This window comes from Salvelinus sp. IW2-2015, linkage group LG4q.1:29 (genome assembly GCF_002910315.2).
Source record: "Salvelinus sp. IW2-2015 linkage group LG4q.1:29, ASM291031v2, whole genome shotgun sequence".
In the NCBI taxonomy this organism is placed as follows: Eukaryota; Metazoa; Chordata; class Actinopteri; order Salmoniformes; family Salmonidae; genus Salvelinus; species Salvelinus sp. IW2-2015.
In genome coordinates, this window is record NC_036842.1 from 40,375,602 (window position 1) to 40,392,841 (window position 17,240).

The 17,240-nt window shown below is 41.4% G+C and overlaps 1 protein-coding gene across 1 annotated transcript in view; it reads left to right on the forward strand.

Annotated features, from left to right (window-relative positions):
* The window catches only part of brsk2a (BR serine/threonine kinase 2a), a 463,140-nt gene that overhangs the window by 368,237 nt on the left and 77,663 nt on the right, over positions 1-17,240 (forward strand). Inside the window, exon 8 of the mRNA XM_070442906.1 lies at positions 1,043-1,193. Within this exon, the coding sequence (XP_070299007.1) occupies positions 1,043-1,193 (151 nt within the window). The remainder of the gene's footprint in view (positions 1-1,042; positions 1,194-17,240) is intronic.

Below are 17,240 nucleotides of genomic sequence, written 5' to 3' on the forward strand. Positions count from 1 at the left end.
GTAGTTGTGGAATTGTTAGGTTAGATTACTCGTTGGTTATTACTGCATTGTCGGAACTAGAAGCACAAGCATTTCGCTACACTCGCATTAACATCTGCTAACCATGTGTATGTGACAAATACAATTTGATTTGATTTGAATAATGGATAGTGGATACCACTGTGTGTGTGTGCTTGCGTGTGCATGCATATGTGTTGGTGGGTTGGTGTGTGTGTGTGTGTGTGTGTGTGTGTGTGTGTGTGTGTGTGTGTGTGTGTGTATTCATGCATGTGTTACACCAGGCCACTTAAACAAAGAACGACAATTGCCGATGCATCTTCTAAGTCCCGTTCTCTTTCTATTCACATATGATTTGGTTTGTCATTATCTTGATCAATTTCTTTACTTTCCACCTTCCAAACCAAGTTTATTTCCATTTGTTTGAGCGTAAATAAATGCTCTCTCTCCTGTCGAGCTGTGTTTAATCTGGGCTCCCTCTGTCCTGTTGTTGGCTCGGAGAGCACCATTTATTAGATTGGATGAGACACTCTCATTCCCCTGTAGTTAGGCTTTATTCAGATATTGTGTTACACAAGTCTTCCCCATCTCTGTCTTTCTCTCTCTCCGTCCTTCCTCCTCTCGCTCGTATTCTTGACGTTCCTGTTGTTTCATCGAATAACCACATCTGCAGGGTGTCGGTCCGTCTTGATAAACGACTGTGCGTGTTAAAGTAAGGAGGAGGAAAGAGCGAGAAGGCAGAGTTATTATTAACACTGCAGCCCTCTTCTCTGTTTACCCGTTTATTATTTATTTAGCATCACGTTGGAGGGCAAATCTCACTAATTGGAGTGTTGCTGCATCGTGTCAGAAACTCAAGTTGTTTTTGTTTTGGGGAGTCTTGTTATTTTATTGCCTTGCCATTGCTTGATCTTTTTGATGAACTCTCAGCCGTTGTGTTCGAAGTTAACACGTGTTTGGTCTGATGGCAACTTTGCCTCCCTCTACTTCTCTCTTCCCCCTGTCTCTCCCCCTACCCCCTTTCTGGTCCCTTCCACCCTTCCAGGGTGCCCTTCCATTTGATGATGACAATCTGAGGAACCTGCTGGAGAAGGTGAAGCTGGGAGTGTTCCACATGCCCCACTTCATACCCCCAGACTGTCAGAACCTCCTCCGGGGCATGATCGAGGTAGACGCCACCAAACGGCTAACGGTCAGTTAAATGCTTGGTTGTTTAGACAATGGGCTGAGAGAGATTTTTTTGCTTTGGCCTAATGATTTTGCTGCCACAATAGGTCAGCAACCTTACACAACGAACATGGGATTAGCACAGCATCAGCTGCAGAGCAATTTCAGGGGTTACAGGCATTTCTAACCAAGGTCTTCATCTCAAGGCCCCCACACCGGCCCATTTTTTCCCCCTTGAAACCCCCACTATTAAATAATGGCCATTCTGGGCCAAAAAAGCTAACAAACTATTATAACAGCCCACTTGGCTAAAGAGGGACCATCCCATCTGGCATTTGCCAGAACTACCCTTTGGCCAGTCTGTGCCTGAGGGGTTAGCTGCCTTGATTAAGGGCACAGTGACATTGAATGGTACCTGGGAACAGGGACCAGTAGCCCTCTGGTTGTCAGTTCAGTTCCCGCTGTTTTTCACTCAGCCCAGGGCTTGAAGCAGCAATCCCCCCGGCTATTGTTCCACCTCTCTAACCTCTAGGCTACCCTACCACCCCACGCTTGGCTCGGAGGGAAACATGATGCCAGTAGTCGTTCACTAAATTTGCTAATACAACCTTCATTCTGCCAAGCACACCTTCTTTATAGTCATGCAGCTCCACATCTGTACTTAGAGGAATAAAAGTACAGATGCAGGGTTCAAGCAGGGTTCATACAGACTATGGCAAGTCAAATTCAAGGACTTTCAGGAACTTTTTCAACCACGTAATTGTCATTCTCAAGGACCCCAACCTCAATATCATTTATATAATTCTACAGGTTAAAAAAACGGGTTATTTTGMAGGGAAAGGATTTGTATGGAAATCCAAGTTGAAGCCAACATTAGATGTTGTAGTCTTCATAATAACCACCCATGGTTTTAACGCAACAGAGTAGCTCAAGACTAAATTGAAGCGGTGGAAAACAAACGAAAGTGGCTACATCTATCACAAAAACGGATATAAAATGAAATCACAGATAATTAAAAGGTAGCGGGAGAACTTGTAAATTGGCTACAATAATTTAATACAAGGACTTTTCAAGCACCAAATTGAGGAAATGTCTGATTTTCAAGGTAGGCCTATTCCAGTGCTTGAATTTCTGAGCTCCAAATTCAAGTTTAATTAGGCTACTTCAAGCCCCTGGTATTGTTTACAATTGCTGCTGTAACATGGAAAACAAAATGCATTTGTCATGTTATTTCATTGCCAGGTCATATTGTGAATAAGTCCACTGCGCTATGTAATTTGTTGTCATTGTATGCAGAATAATTTATAGGAATAGCGTTGAGTGTTGCACAATAGTCTACCCTACACAATTGTACACAGTAGACTCGATGTCCAATCCCAGGCACAAAAACATATGAAAACATGAACCCATTACCTTGATGCCTTATCTGTTAAATCTGACTAGACCCTGCTGTAAATCAAGCAGACACCAACAGATGATCAACATCAATTCACACTGAGTGTAAAAAACATTAAGGATACCTTCCTACTATTGAGTTGCCSCCCCCKCCCCCTTTCCCTCAGAACAGCCTGAATTCGTTGGGGCATGGACTCTACATGTTGAAAGTGTTCCATAGGAATGCTGGCCAGTGTTGCCTCTAGTGCTTCCCACAGTTGTGTCAAGTTGGCTGGATGTCCTTTGGGTGGTGAACCATTCTTGATACACAATCGAAACTATTGAGTGTGAAAAACCCACTAGCATAGCAGTTCTTGACACAAACTGGTGTGCCTGGCACCTGCTACTGTCACTGCACAAGGCGAGACCCAAATGCAGACACAGGAGGCAGATGGTTGGAGTCTTACAATGATTATTAATCCAAAGGGGTAGGCAAGAGGGTAGTCCAGGAGGTACAGAGTGGCAGACAGGCTCGTGGTCAAGGCAGGCAGAATGGTCAGGCAGGAGGGAACAAAGTCCAGAAACAGGCAAGCGTCAAAACCAGGAGGACTAGAAAAAGGAGAATGCAAAAAGTAGGAGAACGGGAAAACCGCTGGTTGACTTGGAAACACACAAGACGAACTGGGACAGAAAGACAGGACACACAGATCCCTATGTGTCCTGTCTTTCTGTCCCAGAATGACACCGGGGAAAATAAGCGACACCTGGAGGGGGTGGAGACAATCACAAGGACAGCTGTAACAGATCAGGGCGTGGCAGCTACCACACACCGTTCAAAGGCAGTTAAATATTTTATCTGCCCATTCACCCTCTGAATGGCACACATACACAGTCATTGTCTCAATTGTCTCAAGGTTTAAAAATCATTCCTTAAKCTGTCTTCTAGCCTTCGTCTACTCTGATTGAAGTGGATTTAACAATTGAAATCATTAAGGGATCGTAGCTTTCACCTGGATWCACCTGGTCAGTCTATGTAATGGAAAGAGCTGGTGTACTGAAGGTTTTGTACACTCAGTGCAGGTTTTGAATCTCCCCTTATATCTTAATATAATGACATTACATTTTTTGGGAGATTACTATCAATAACTCATCAACAGCTGTAACAAGTTGTCCAGCGTAGGAAATCCTCACTGGCACCCTAGTTTATATAAGACCCATGAGCCCTTTTTTCTCACCCTTGGTTGTCACGTTCAGCCTGCTCACAGAGATGCAGATGACGCCACGAAAGAGTCACCCGGCTCCCAGTGTTTTAGTATTGGGGAGGTGTGTATGTGCGTGCACGTGTGTGTTTGTATGTACAGTGCGTTAGGAAAGTATTCAGACCCTTTGACTTTTTCCACATTTTGTAACTTTACAGCCTTAAGCTTATTAAAAAAAAATCTCATCAATCTATACACAATARCCCAAAATGACAAAGCAAAAACAGGGTTTTATAAATGTTTGTTAATATACAGTACCAGTCAAATATTTTTTACTATTTTCTACATTGTAGAATATTAGTGAAGACATCAAAACGATGAAATAACATATGGAATCATGGTGGAATCACCAAAAAAGTGTCAAACAAATACAAATATATTTGATATTCTTCAAAGTTGCCACCCTTTGCCTAAAAGACTTTAGGGGCCTGTTTGGCAAACTCCAAGCGGTCTGTCATGTGCCTTTTACTGAGGAGTGTCTTCCATCTGGCCCGCTCTACCATAAAGGCCTGATTGGTGGAATGCTGCAGAGATGGTTGTCCTTCTGGAAGGTTCTCCCATCTCCACAGAGGAACTCTAGAGCTCTGTCAGAGTGACTAACATACACTGTCAACTGCACTGTCCAATCAATTGAATTTACCACAGGTGGACTCCAATCAAGTTATAGAAACATCTCAAGGATGATCAATGGAAACAGGAAACCTGAGCTCATTTTCGAATCTTATAGCAAGGGTCTGAATACTTATGTAAATACGGTGGGGGGGGGGGGGGCTAAAATTTCTACAAACCTGTTTTCACTTTGTCATTATGGGGTATTGTGTATAGATTGCTGAGGATTTTTCTTTATTCAATGCATTTTAGAATGAGGCTGTAAAGTAACAAAATGTGGAAAAAGTCAAGGGGGCTGAATTCTTTCCGAAGGGACTGTACATATGGTATGCCACAATAGAAACCACAAGAAAATAGAAATTAAGGCATTGCGAGCACCAGCCAGAAAATGTGCCATGGGGAAAAATATCTGCATACTTGATCTAAGGAAACACTGCTGAAGTGTTTGGGCTCTCATCAAAGTGAGAATTTTGTCCTGCTCAGTAAAGCCTCAAACATAAATTGTCCTCAACAGTAAAATGGGCTACTTCTATGTCAATTAATGAGGCGGTACACACCTCAAGTCAAACTGTTGTTAGAAAATAAAAAACATTGTAGAACTTGTTAGAGAAAAATGTGTTGAAACATAGCCCATAGACATTTAGCAGGCAGTGTGTCTTGGTTTGAGGGTGGATCGGGTTAACTGTCCTGTTGCGTAAAAATCACATTTTGGAACAGTGAGCGCAATCTGTCATCACGCGCATAACAAAACGTGCACTGGGAGCGACAGTTAGAGATACTTGGAACTCACACGTGAACAAGTTAAATATACAAAAAAATGCAAATAATATACTTCAAATATGACTCTTCTAGTATGTCTTAAGTATACTATAAATATACTATCATTACACTTCAACACACTTATTAAAACTGTACTTTATATGAATTATTTTTTCTTTTAGTATACTATAAATATTCTATCATCAGCCTTCAATACACTTATTTACAGTCTTTTAGTAGTATAGTCATTGATTGAAGCTCCGTGTTAAATTCAAATCTCCCTATCATCATATCTAGGTCAATATGACACCAATCTCAAGGAAAATTCTTAAATCATCTTGATTGGAGGTACACAACACACTCCCCTCCCTTCTTGAGCAGTCTGGCTGTTACCGAGAACCACATACCGGATTTTTGAACAGGGTTGTTAGCAATTGATTTTTAAGAGTAGTTCTTGCTTATTTCTACCTACCTTATTTCTACRTAGCTCAATTCTAGACATTGGATAAAAACTAGTTCATTATATGACCGTTGCCGGATTTACTACATTTGTAGGTGCACCAGTTTTTATGAAATGTATAATTTATCGCTCCCACATGCACATTCCTGTCAGTTAAGAAACAACAATGTGCTACCTTTTGGTTGCATTTATGACAATGCTAACATCTTTTTTTCAGCATAATCTCAGAGTTCTAATCCCAGGTTGGTTGCTCAGCAACAACACAGCTGCTTGCACCATGCTGCCAGTCATAAGAAGTTAATCAATAAATGCAAACAAATATATTTTGATTAGCTAAGTAGCTAACTAGCTAACATTACATAGCTAACATTATCTTGCTTCTACAGTCCATCAGGCYGAAGTCATCATGTGTAAACTGTTGATCTAAACACTTGCGTGTAATCGGAGCACAAACAAGTATTCACAAATAAACTATCAATCGTCCTTGGCTGCTATGATAACCAATTAACTTTAGCTAGCTAAGTAATCTTAGCCAAAGTATGATTCTAATGTTAGCTAACATGTACTCTATCTAAGTTGATGTGCCACAAAAGATCATACATTCTTACACACAACGTATCTAGTTAGTTATGTTAAGTTTAAAACAACCTAACTTTGGGAAACTTCCATGCTACTCATGTTCATTTGTATTCCCCCTGCCAAGCTACGGTAAGATGAGGTAGTTAGAAATCAGACAGTTAGGATAAACACTGCGCTACATTTCCTCAAAGAACAACCAAGACCACATAAACCATAGCAGAGAAAACCAATTGTTTTGTTAAGAAACAGTAAGCTACCACATATAGTAAATGGTTGAATCCCAAACACACATGTAAACAGAACTACAGTTGTGCATGCTAGCTAGCATCAATTTACCAGACTCGACTGACAGGATAAAAACTTTTTTTTTTATATCACCTTTATTTAACCAGGTAAGCTAGTTGAGAACAAGTTCTCATTTACCACTGCGACCTGGCCAATATAAAGCAAAGCAGTGCGACAGAAACAACAACACAGTTACACATGGAATAAACAAGCGTACAGTCAATAACACAATAGAAAAAAAGAAAGTCTATATACAGTGTGTGCAAATGGCAGGAGGAGGTAAGGCAGTAAATAGGCCATAGTAGCAAAGTAATTACAATTTGGCAGATTAACACTGGAGTGATAGATGAGRAGATGATGATGAGCAGATGATGGTGTGTAAGTAGTGATACTGGTGTGCAAAAGAGCAGCAAAGTAAATAAAAACAATATGGGGAAGAGGTAGGTAGATTGGGTGGGCTATTTACATATGGACTATGTACAGCTGCAGCGATTAGTTAGCTGCTCAGATAATTGATGTTTAAAGTTAGTGAGGGGAATGTAAGTCTCCAGCTTCAGCGATTTTTGCAATTTGTTCCAGTCACTGGTAGCAGAGAACTGGAAGGAAAGGCGGCCAAAGGAGGTGTTGGCTTTGGGGATGACCAGTGAGATATACCTGCTGGAACGCGTGCTACGGGTGGATGTTGTTATCGTGACCAGTGAGCTGAGATAAGGCAGAGCTTTACCTAGCATAGACTTATAGATGACCTGGAGCCAGTGGGTCTTGCGACGAATATGTAGCGAGGGCCAGCCGACTAGAGCATACAGGTCGCAGTGGTGGGTGGTATAAGGCGCTTTGGTAACTTAACGGATGGCACTGTGATAGACTACATCCAATTTMCTGAGTAGAGTATTGGAAGCTATTTTGTAGATGACATCGCCGAAGTCAAGGATCGGTAGGATAGTCAGTTTTACTAGGGTAAGTTTGGCGGCATGAGTGAAGGAGGCTTTGCTGCGAAATAGAAAGCCGATTCTAGATTTAATTTTGGATTAGAGATGTTTATATGAGTCTGGAAGGAGAGTTTACAGTCTCGCTCGACACCTAGGTATTTGTAGTTGTCCATGTAAGTCAGAACCGTCCAGAGTAGTGATGCTAGTCGGGCGGGCGAGTGCGGGCAGCGAACGGTTGAAGAGCATGCATTTGGTTTTGCTAGCGTTTAAGAGCAGTTGGAGGCCACAGAAGGAGTGTTGTATGGCATTGAACCTCGTTTGGAGATTAGTTAACTTCTTATGGCTGCAGTCCCGGTAACGGGACCGATATGACAACAGCCAGTCCAAGTGCAGGGCGCCAAATTCAAAACAACATAAATCTCATAATTAAAATTCCTCAGACATTCATGTGTTTTATATCATTTTAAAGGTAATCATGTTGTTGGTCCCGTGTGGCTCAGTTGGTAGAGCATGGCGCTTGCAACGCCAGGGTTGTGGGTTCATTCCCCACGGGGGGACCAGGATGAATATGTATGAACTTTCCAATTTGTAAGTCGCTCTGGATAAGAGCGTCTGCTAAATGACTTAAATGTAAATGTAAATGTTGTTAATCCCACCAAAGTGTCCGATTTCAAATAGGCTTTTCAGCGAAAGCACTACAAACGATTATGTTAGGTCACCACAATAATCACAGCCATTTTTTCCAGCTAAAGATAGCTTTACAAAAACCAGAATAGAGATAAAATGAATCACTAACCTTCGATTCTTTTCATCAGATGACACTCATAGGACTTCATGTTACACAATACATACATGTTTGTTTTGTTCGAAAAAAACGTTATTTATGTCCAAATACCTTCTTTTGTTAGTGCGTCTGGTTTACATATCCACACGCTAATTCTGGTCAGCAATATATCGGACAAAAACTTCAAAATGTGATATTACCGGTCGAAGAAACATTTTAAACTAAGTACTGAATCAATCATTAGGATGTTTTTAACATATAGCTTCAATAAAGTTCCAACCGGAGTATTCGTTCTTGTCTGCGTGAACAATGGAACGTCAGTGGCTTGCATGAAGAAAAAGCATGATCAGGAAATGGCTGCTTGATGGACACCTGACTGATTCTGCTCTCATTCTCTCCCACAACATCATAGAAGTCTCATTGAAATTTCTATTGATGGTTGACATCTAGTGGAYCCCCTAGGCAGTGCAACATCATTAATAGCTCAAGTGGATTTCTTTAGGGACTCCGTTGAATACACACAGGCTCAGATTTCTGACTTCCTGTTTTGATTTCAACTCAGGATTTTGCCTGCCAATATGAGTTCTGTTAATCTCACAGACATAATTCAAACAGTTTTAGAAACTTTAGAGTGTTTTCTATCCAATACTTTCTATCCTATAATAATATGCAAATATTAGGAACTATGACTGAGGAGCAGGCCGTTTGATATGGGCACCTTTCATCCAAGCTACTCAATACTGCCCCTTCAGCCATAAGAAGTTAACACAGTGTCCAAAGAAGGGCCAGAAGTATACAGAATGGTGTCGTCTGCGTAGAGGTTGCTCAGGTAATCACCCGCAGCAAGAGCGACATCGTTGATATATACAGAGAAAAGAGTCGGCCCGAGAATTGAACCCTGTGGTACCCCCAGGTACCCCCCAGAGACTGTCAGAGGTCCGGACAACAGGCCCTCCGATTTTACACACGGTCTACGAAGTAGTTGGTGAACCAGGCGAGGCAGTCATTTGAGAAAGCAAGGCTATTGAGTCTGCCGATAAGAATACGGTGATTGACAGAGTCAAAAGCCTTGGCCAGGTCGATGAAGACAGCTGCACAGTACTGTATTTTATCAATGGCGGTTATGATATCGTTTAGTACCTTGAGCGTGGTTGAGGTGCACCCAAGACCAGCTCGGAAACCGGATTGCACAGTGGAGAAGGTGCGGTGGGATTCGAAATGGTCAGTGATCTGTTTATTAACTTGGCTTTCAAAGACTTTAGAAAGGCAGGGCAGGATGGATATAGGTCTGTAACAGTTTGGGTCTAGAGTGTCACCCCCTTTGAAGAGGGGGATGACCGCGGCAGCTTTCCAATCTTTAGGGTTCTCGGACGACACGAAAGAGAGGTTGAACAGACTGGTAATAGGGGTTGCAACAATGGCGGCGGATAATTTTAAAAAGAGCGATCAAACGTGTGGAATAGATTCCAGCTCCAGGACAAACTCTTTCTCTCCTGTCTTGTCATTTTTATAATCCAAATTTGTGCTGCCTGATCAACACATTGTCAAGTTATTTTCAGTGTGTTCACAGAAAATCTGAAGTCGCCATGCAAAAGTGAAAAGTATTCAGGGGGCTGCACATGGTACAACAACAATATCACTCAGAACCACTGCTTGCAAGACATTCTGTGTGCCAGTCAGGTCTCATAGACTAGACGTAACATTGTAAACATAAAGCTGGGACACTGATTTTAGTATAATATGTTAGGTTTGGTATGGTATGTTTACAGTAAGACAGAAGGTTACTTAAAACACTTTCCTGCAGTCAAGTGACCAAATCGCCCTCTAGTGTCCTCAAGACAATAATCCAAAACACACAATCAAGTCTACATGAAAATGTCTAAAAAGCAAAACATTTGAAGGTTTGGAATGGTTAGTCAAAGTCCAGACCTAATCCCAATTGAGATGTTGTGGCAGGACTTGAAATGAGCAGTTCATGCTTGAAAACCCACAAACGTCGCTGAGTTAAAGCAGTTCTGCATGCAAGAGTGGGCCAGAATTCCTCCACAGTGATGTGACAGACTGATCAACAACTACAGGAAACATTTGGTTGCAGTCATTACAGCTAAAGGTGGCACAACCAGTTATTGAGTATAACGGGGAAATTACTGTACTTTTTCACACAGGGAATTGGGTGTTGCATAAAATATGTATCAATTTCTTTTGTTATTTGTAAACGCAGGTTCCCTTTATCTATTATTAGGTTTGGTTAAAGAGGCGATAACATTGAAATATATGCAAAAATAGAGAATATCAGGGGGCAAATACATTTTCACAGCACTGTATGTCAAGGTATGCGTGAAGGGCTGTAGGAAGTCAGGTGCAGGAGAGCAGATATTTGGTAGCAAACTGGAGCCTTTTATTTGGCGAACCAAAAGCTCACAAAATACAAATACGGATTGAACATAACCCAGCGCAACCAGCCTAACGTGCGCATACATGAAAACAGATACACAATACCACACACAGACATGGGGGAAACAGAGGGTTAAATACACAACACATAATGAGGGAAATGAGAACCAGGTGTGTGGGAAAACGAGACAAAACAAATGGAAAATGAAAAATGGATCGGCGATGGCTAGAAGACCGGCGACGTCGAACACCGCCCAAACAAGGAGAGGCATCGACTTCAGTAGAAGTCGTGACACTGTATATAATTTGGCTGTATATATTTTTAGATACAGGCCTATTGTAAATGTGTATTATTGTTGCGTTGCCATCTTTATTTCAAAAATAACATACAAGTGCTGAGATTACTTTAATCTACATACTATTTTGACCGAGGCAATGAACTGTCCATTGATTAGCATAGCAATTGATATAACAGGACCATGTTTGAGCTTAATTCAAAATTACACAGGTAAGCTAACAGTTATAGAAATCAGGGATGCAGACAGGCTCTCTCTATCTGAGCTACTGTGTCCAACACACCACCACCAATGTTTATGCTGGGCACCTTCTTACCAAAAAAGGATGTTATTATGATATATTTTTTTCTATTAAATACTTTGCTAAAATAAAGGTTTAAGGAAATACGGGCATGCACCACATTACTACAAGACAAACCAGCAAAACCTGTGTTCATTTCATTTCAAAAAGCATGAATAGGTAGCATAATGGGATAATGTCTTATGGAGTGTGAAGTGTGAAGAATACTTTAGCTTGTATGCGGTACAAATCACGTTATTGTGGAAGCACCTCCTCTAAGAGTATGAACTAGGCTGTTTGAGAAGGTTTGAATTCTAAGCAAACTGCCTACACATCGTTTGAAGTACAATACCAACATAGCTACTGTAGTTGGTCAAGCTGTGTGCTGGAAAACCTTGGTAGAGCATGGGTAGAATAAGCATTGCAATTTCCTTTATTTTTCGGCATCAGACCAATGCCTATTCTCACTTAAAACATAGTTTTTAACACTATATACTATCATCAACCTTCAATACACTTATTACAAGTGTACTTCAAATTCATTGTTTTTCAGTGTTTAAGTATACGATATGTTCACTATCATTAAACTTAAAAACACACTCATTAAAAATGTACTTCAATTTCAAACACTTTACTTGTAATTTAGTATATTCATTCAAGATACACCTGGAGTTGTTTCTAAGTTGACACATTGATTTTTCTTCATAAAACTCTGCTTGTGAGTGATCAATTACACTATAAGTATACAGTGCCTTGCAAAAGTATTCATACCCCGTGTATTTCTTCAAATGTTATTGTGTTACAAAGTGGGTTAACTTTATATAATTGTCATTTGTTGTCAACAATGAACTCGAAATACTTTGTAATGTCAAAGTGAAAAAAATATATAATAATAGTAATGATTACGATTAATTAAAATACAGTCGTTGCATAAGTATTCAGCCCCTTTGTTTAGGCACGGCTAAATTAGTTCAGGAGTAAAATCTGGCTTAACAAATCACATAATAGGTTACATGGACTCTGTGGGAAATAATAAGGGTTGACATGATTTTTGAAAGACTAACCCTTCCTCTGTCCCCAATACGTAAAACATCTGTAAGGGAGCCTTTTGAAAGCTTTATAAAGAAGGGCAGTGATTGGTAGATGGGCAGCAATATCAAATCAGACATTGAATATACACTGCTCAAAAAAATAAAGGGAACACTAAAATAACACATCCTAGATCTGAATGAATGAAARATTCTTATTAAATACTTTTTTCTTTACATAGTTGAATGTGCTGACTACAAAATCACACAAAAATGATCAATGGAAATCAAATTTATCAACCCATGGAGGTCTGGATTTGGAGTCACACTCAAAATTAAAGTGGAAAACCACACTACAGGCTGATCCAACTTTGATGTAATGTCCTTAAAACAAGTCAAAATGAGGCTCAGTAGTGTGTGTGGCRTCCACGTGCCTGTATGACCTCCCTACTACGCCTGGGCATGCTCCTGTTGAGGTGGCGGATGGTCTCCTGAGGGATCTCCTCCCAGACCTGGACTAAAGCATCCGCCAACTCCTGGACAGTCTGTGGTGCAACGTGGCGTTGGTGGATGGAGCGAGACATGGTGTCCCAGATGTGCTCAATTGGATTCAGGTCTGGGGAACGGGCGGGCCAGTCCATAGCATCAATGCCTTCCTCTTGCGGAAACTGCTGACACACTCAGCCACATGAGGTCTAGCATTGTCTTGCATTAGAAGAAACCAGGGCCAACCGCACCAGCATATGGTCTCACAAGGGGTTGAGGATCTCATCTCGGTACCTAATGGCAGTCAGGCTACTCTGGCGAGCACATGGAGGGCTGTGGCGCCCCCAAAGAAATGCCACCCACACCATGACTGACCCACGAAAACGGTCATGCTGGAGGATGCTGCAGGCAGCAGAACGTTCTCCACGGGTCTCCAGACTCTGTCACGTCTGTCACATGTGCGTGTGAACCTGCTTTCATCTGTGAACACAGGGCGCCATGGCGAATTTGCCAATCTTGGTGTTCTCTGGCAAATGCCAAACGTCCTGCACGGTGTTGGGCTGTAAGCACAACCCACCTGTGGACGTCGGGCCCTCATACCACCCTCATGGAGTCTGTTTCTGACCGTTTGAGCAGACACATGCACATTTGTGGCCTGCTGGAGGTCATTTTGCAGGGCTCTGGCAGTGCTCCTCCTTGCACAAAGGCGGAGGTAGCGGTCCTGCTGCTGGGTTGTTGCCCTCCTACGGCCTCCTCACATCTCCTGATGTACTGCGCTGTTCCTGGTAGCGCTCCATGCTCTGGACACTACGCTGACAGCACAGCAAACCTTCTTGCCACAGCTCGCATTGATGTGCCATCCTGGATGAGCTACACTACCTGAGCCACTTGTGTGGGTTGTTGACTCCGTCTCATGCTACCACTAGAGTGAAAGCACCGCCAGCATTCAAAAGTGACCAAAAACATCAGCCAGGAAGCATAGGACTGAGAAGTGGTCTGTGGTCACCACCTGCAGAACCACTCCTTTATTGGGGTGTCTTGCTATTGCCTATAATTTCCACCTTTTGTCTATTCCATTTGCACAACAGCATGTGAAATTTATTGTCAATCAGTGTTGCTTCCTAAGTGGACAGTTTGATTTCACAGAAGTGTGATTGACTTGGAGTTACATTGTGTTGTTTAAGTGTTCCCTTTATTTTTTTGAGCAGTGTATCTTTAAGCATGTCTAGTTAATAATTATGCTGTGGATTATGTATTAAACCACCAAGACACATCACAGACACAGTCATCCTTCTGAACTGCAGGACAGGAATAAAGCTGCTCAGAGAGGTCACCATGAGGCCATTGGTGATTTTAAAACAGTTACAGAGTTCAATGGCTGTGATGGGAGAAAACTGAGGATGAATCAACAACATTGTAGTGACTCCACAATAAGGACTTAAATGACAGAGTGAAAAGAAAAATCGAAATATACAAAACATGCATCTTGTATGCAACAAGGCACTGCCGAGTGGCGCAGCAGTCTAAGGCACTGCATTTCCGTGCTAGAGGCATCACTACAGACCCTGGTTTGATTCCAGGCTGTATCACAACCGGCCGTGATTGGGAGTCCCATAGGGCGGCGCACAATTGGCCCAGTGTCGTCCGGCTTAGGGTTTGGCCAGGGTAGGCCGTCATTGTAAATAATAATTTGTTCTTAACTGACTTGCCTAGTTTAATAAAGGTTAAATAAAAAAATCAACAAAATAAAGTAATACTACAACAACAACAAAAACATGGCAAAGGAATATACCTTGTGGCCTAAATGCAAAGCCTTATGTTTGGGGCAAATCCAACACAACACATCACTGAGTAACTGCCGCCTTATTTTCAAGCATGGTGGTGGCTGCATCATGGTATGGGTATGCTTGACATTGGCAAATACTGGGGAGTTTTTCAGGATAGATATAAATGGGATGGAGCTAATCACAGGCAAAATCCTAGTGGAAAACCTGCTTCAGTCTGCTTTACAATAGACCCTGGGAGAGGAATTCACCTTTCAGCAAGACATTAACCTACATCTCAAATCTCCACTAGAGTTTGCTTACCAAGAAGACAATGAATGTTCCTAAATGGCCAAGTTACAGTTTTGACTTAAGTCTTTAAATTGGCTTGAAAATCTATGGCAAGACTTGAAAATGGCTGTCTAACCATGATCCCCAACAGCTTGACAGTGCTTGAAGAATTATGAAAATAATAAATGGCTAATATTGCACAATCCAGGTGTGTACAGCTCTTAAAGACTTACCCAAGAAGACTCATTGCTGTAATTGCTGCCAAAGGTGTTTCTACCATTTATTGAATCAGGGAGCTGAATACTTATGCAACAATTAAATGTTTTAAATTTAATTTAAATCAGTCTTTCATATTTTTTTTTCTTCATATATTGTTGCCAAGAACATTGTAACAATTCAAGGGATATGAAMACTTTGCCAGGTACTGTACTTTCAGTGCCAATAATGTGTTTTGAAGTTCAGAGAAAGTTGACATTGATAACTCTTGTTTAGTCCACATAAGGAAACATGCAGAGAGTAGACTTTTTCATATCTCAAAAAAATATACTTAAGTGTACTTCAAAAAAMAAGTATATTTAACTTGAAATGTCCACAAAATATATTTCAAGTATTCTTTCAAAAACGAATGTGCAAAAAAATTGCATATTACCCAGCCACCTTTTCTGCAGCTGAAGTTTTGGCTGTTATTTTTTGACCTTACTGCTAACAGCCCATACAACTGCATTGAGTAACGTATTCACTACATGGAACAACAGATAGTCCATCCCCAAAATCTAAAGGAAGTTTGTTCTGAAGTGTCTGTCCTATATCTAAGACATACAGTACTTAAATATATACAAAATATACGAATGAAGTTCGATTTAAGTATATTTAAAATGATCTAAATTGGCCCTGAAGCAAACATCCTAGCGTCTCTACCAATCATCTCATCCTGTCCGTCTGTACACCCAAATTAAGTGTGTGTGTATGACTTCCAGACTTATTAGACTATCATATCATAGAGTGGTTCATCATGGGTGGAATAATACCCTCATCAAGACGACACGAGAATTAGCAGACACACACACACACACAATATTTCCCCAATTTGACAGTATTTCAGTTTGAAATGCAGGGTCAAATCAATCCTTTAATCCAATGAACCCAGGTGCTCTTAGTCAATCACGTACTCAACGTATGTGTATGTTCATGTGTATGTTGGTCTGTCACCTCCAGCCCTCTAATAACCCAGTGAGAGAGAGAGTTGTCTTAACAGCAACCGGTCAGTCAGTCAGTCAGTTAGGGTGCCTGTGTCAATAATATTCGTGGGAAGCTATCACCTCTCTCTCTGAAGAAGCTGTGATACTTACTGACTTTCTCTGTGTCCCACTGTCCCTATTTATGTTTCAACATTCAATTCGATTCATTTRAATTCAATTCAAGAAGACTACACTTCCAGAGGGGCAATACGCAATACAAAAGGACGTGTCAAATTCAACTCTCCGGGGATTGTCTTTGTGCTTCAACATTGAGACTCTCTCTCGTTCGCTCTCACACACGCACGCACGCACACACACAAATCTTGGATTCGATCACTTTGTGAGGGAAATTACTTCATAGGTTCCTTGATCTGAAACCTTAGAATAGCAAGTTGCTAAATTGAACTATGTCCTCTTTAATAAAGTCTATGGCAGCAGCAGTTGCTGTAAGGGTACAGAGAATCAGATGAAAAAGCTATTCATATCGACAATGACATTCCTAGTCCACTGCACCGGTCACACCTTGGGTTCGTTCTATGGGTTGTCTTCTTTTCTTTTTATTGTTTTCCTCTCTGTTTCTCATCTCTTTCTCATGGTCCTCTCAGACAATGAGCTGGAGTCTTTCTGCCCACGGGGTACTGGGCAGAGGCCAACTCACGGCACTGCTCACCAGCGCAGAGAGAGAGAMAAATAGAGAGAGAAATAGAGACCACCTTTGAGCCAGAGGACTTGGCAGGGTTAGAGCAGTGTGTATGACTATGTATAATGCTCTGGTCTGACTCCATTGTTCTCTCTCTCTCTCTCTCTCTCTCTCTCTCTCTCTCTCTCTCTCTCTCTCTTCTTCTCTTGGTTCGTCTCATTCGTCTCTCTCCTCTCTCTCTCTCTCCTCTCTCTCTCTCTCTCTCTCTCTCTCCTTCTTCTTTCTGCTCCTTCTTCCTCTCTCTCTCTTCTCTCTCTCTCTCTCTCTCTCTCTCTCTCTCTCTCTCTCTCTCTCTCTCTCTCTCTCTCTCTCTCTCTCCTCGCTCTCTTAGCTTAGGCTGGGATAGATCAAGAGACCTGCAATCCCCCATATTGTATTACTGTGTATTATTATTGTGTCTACATAATGGATCTGAATCCAGATCACTGTGGTGACTATTGTCCATCGAGTTCTTATGTACTGAGGGAAGCAATTTAATTTCGATTTAATATTTCATATTGTATTGTTTTGAAAATCTAGTAATTTTTGCAATAATTTTGTGTTATTGATTATGACTCAGAGG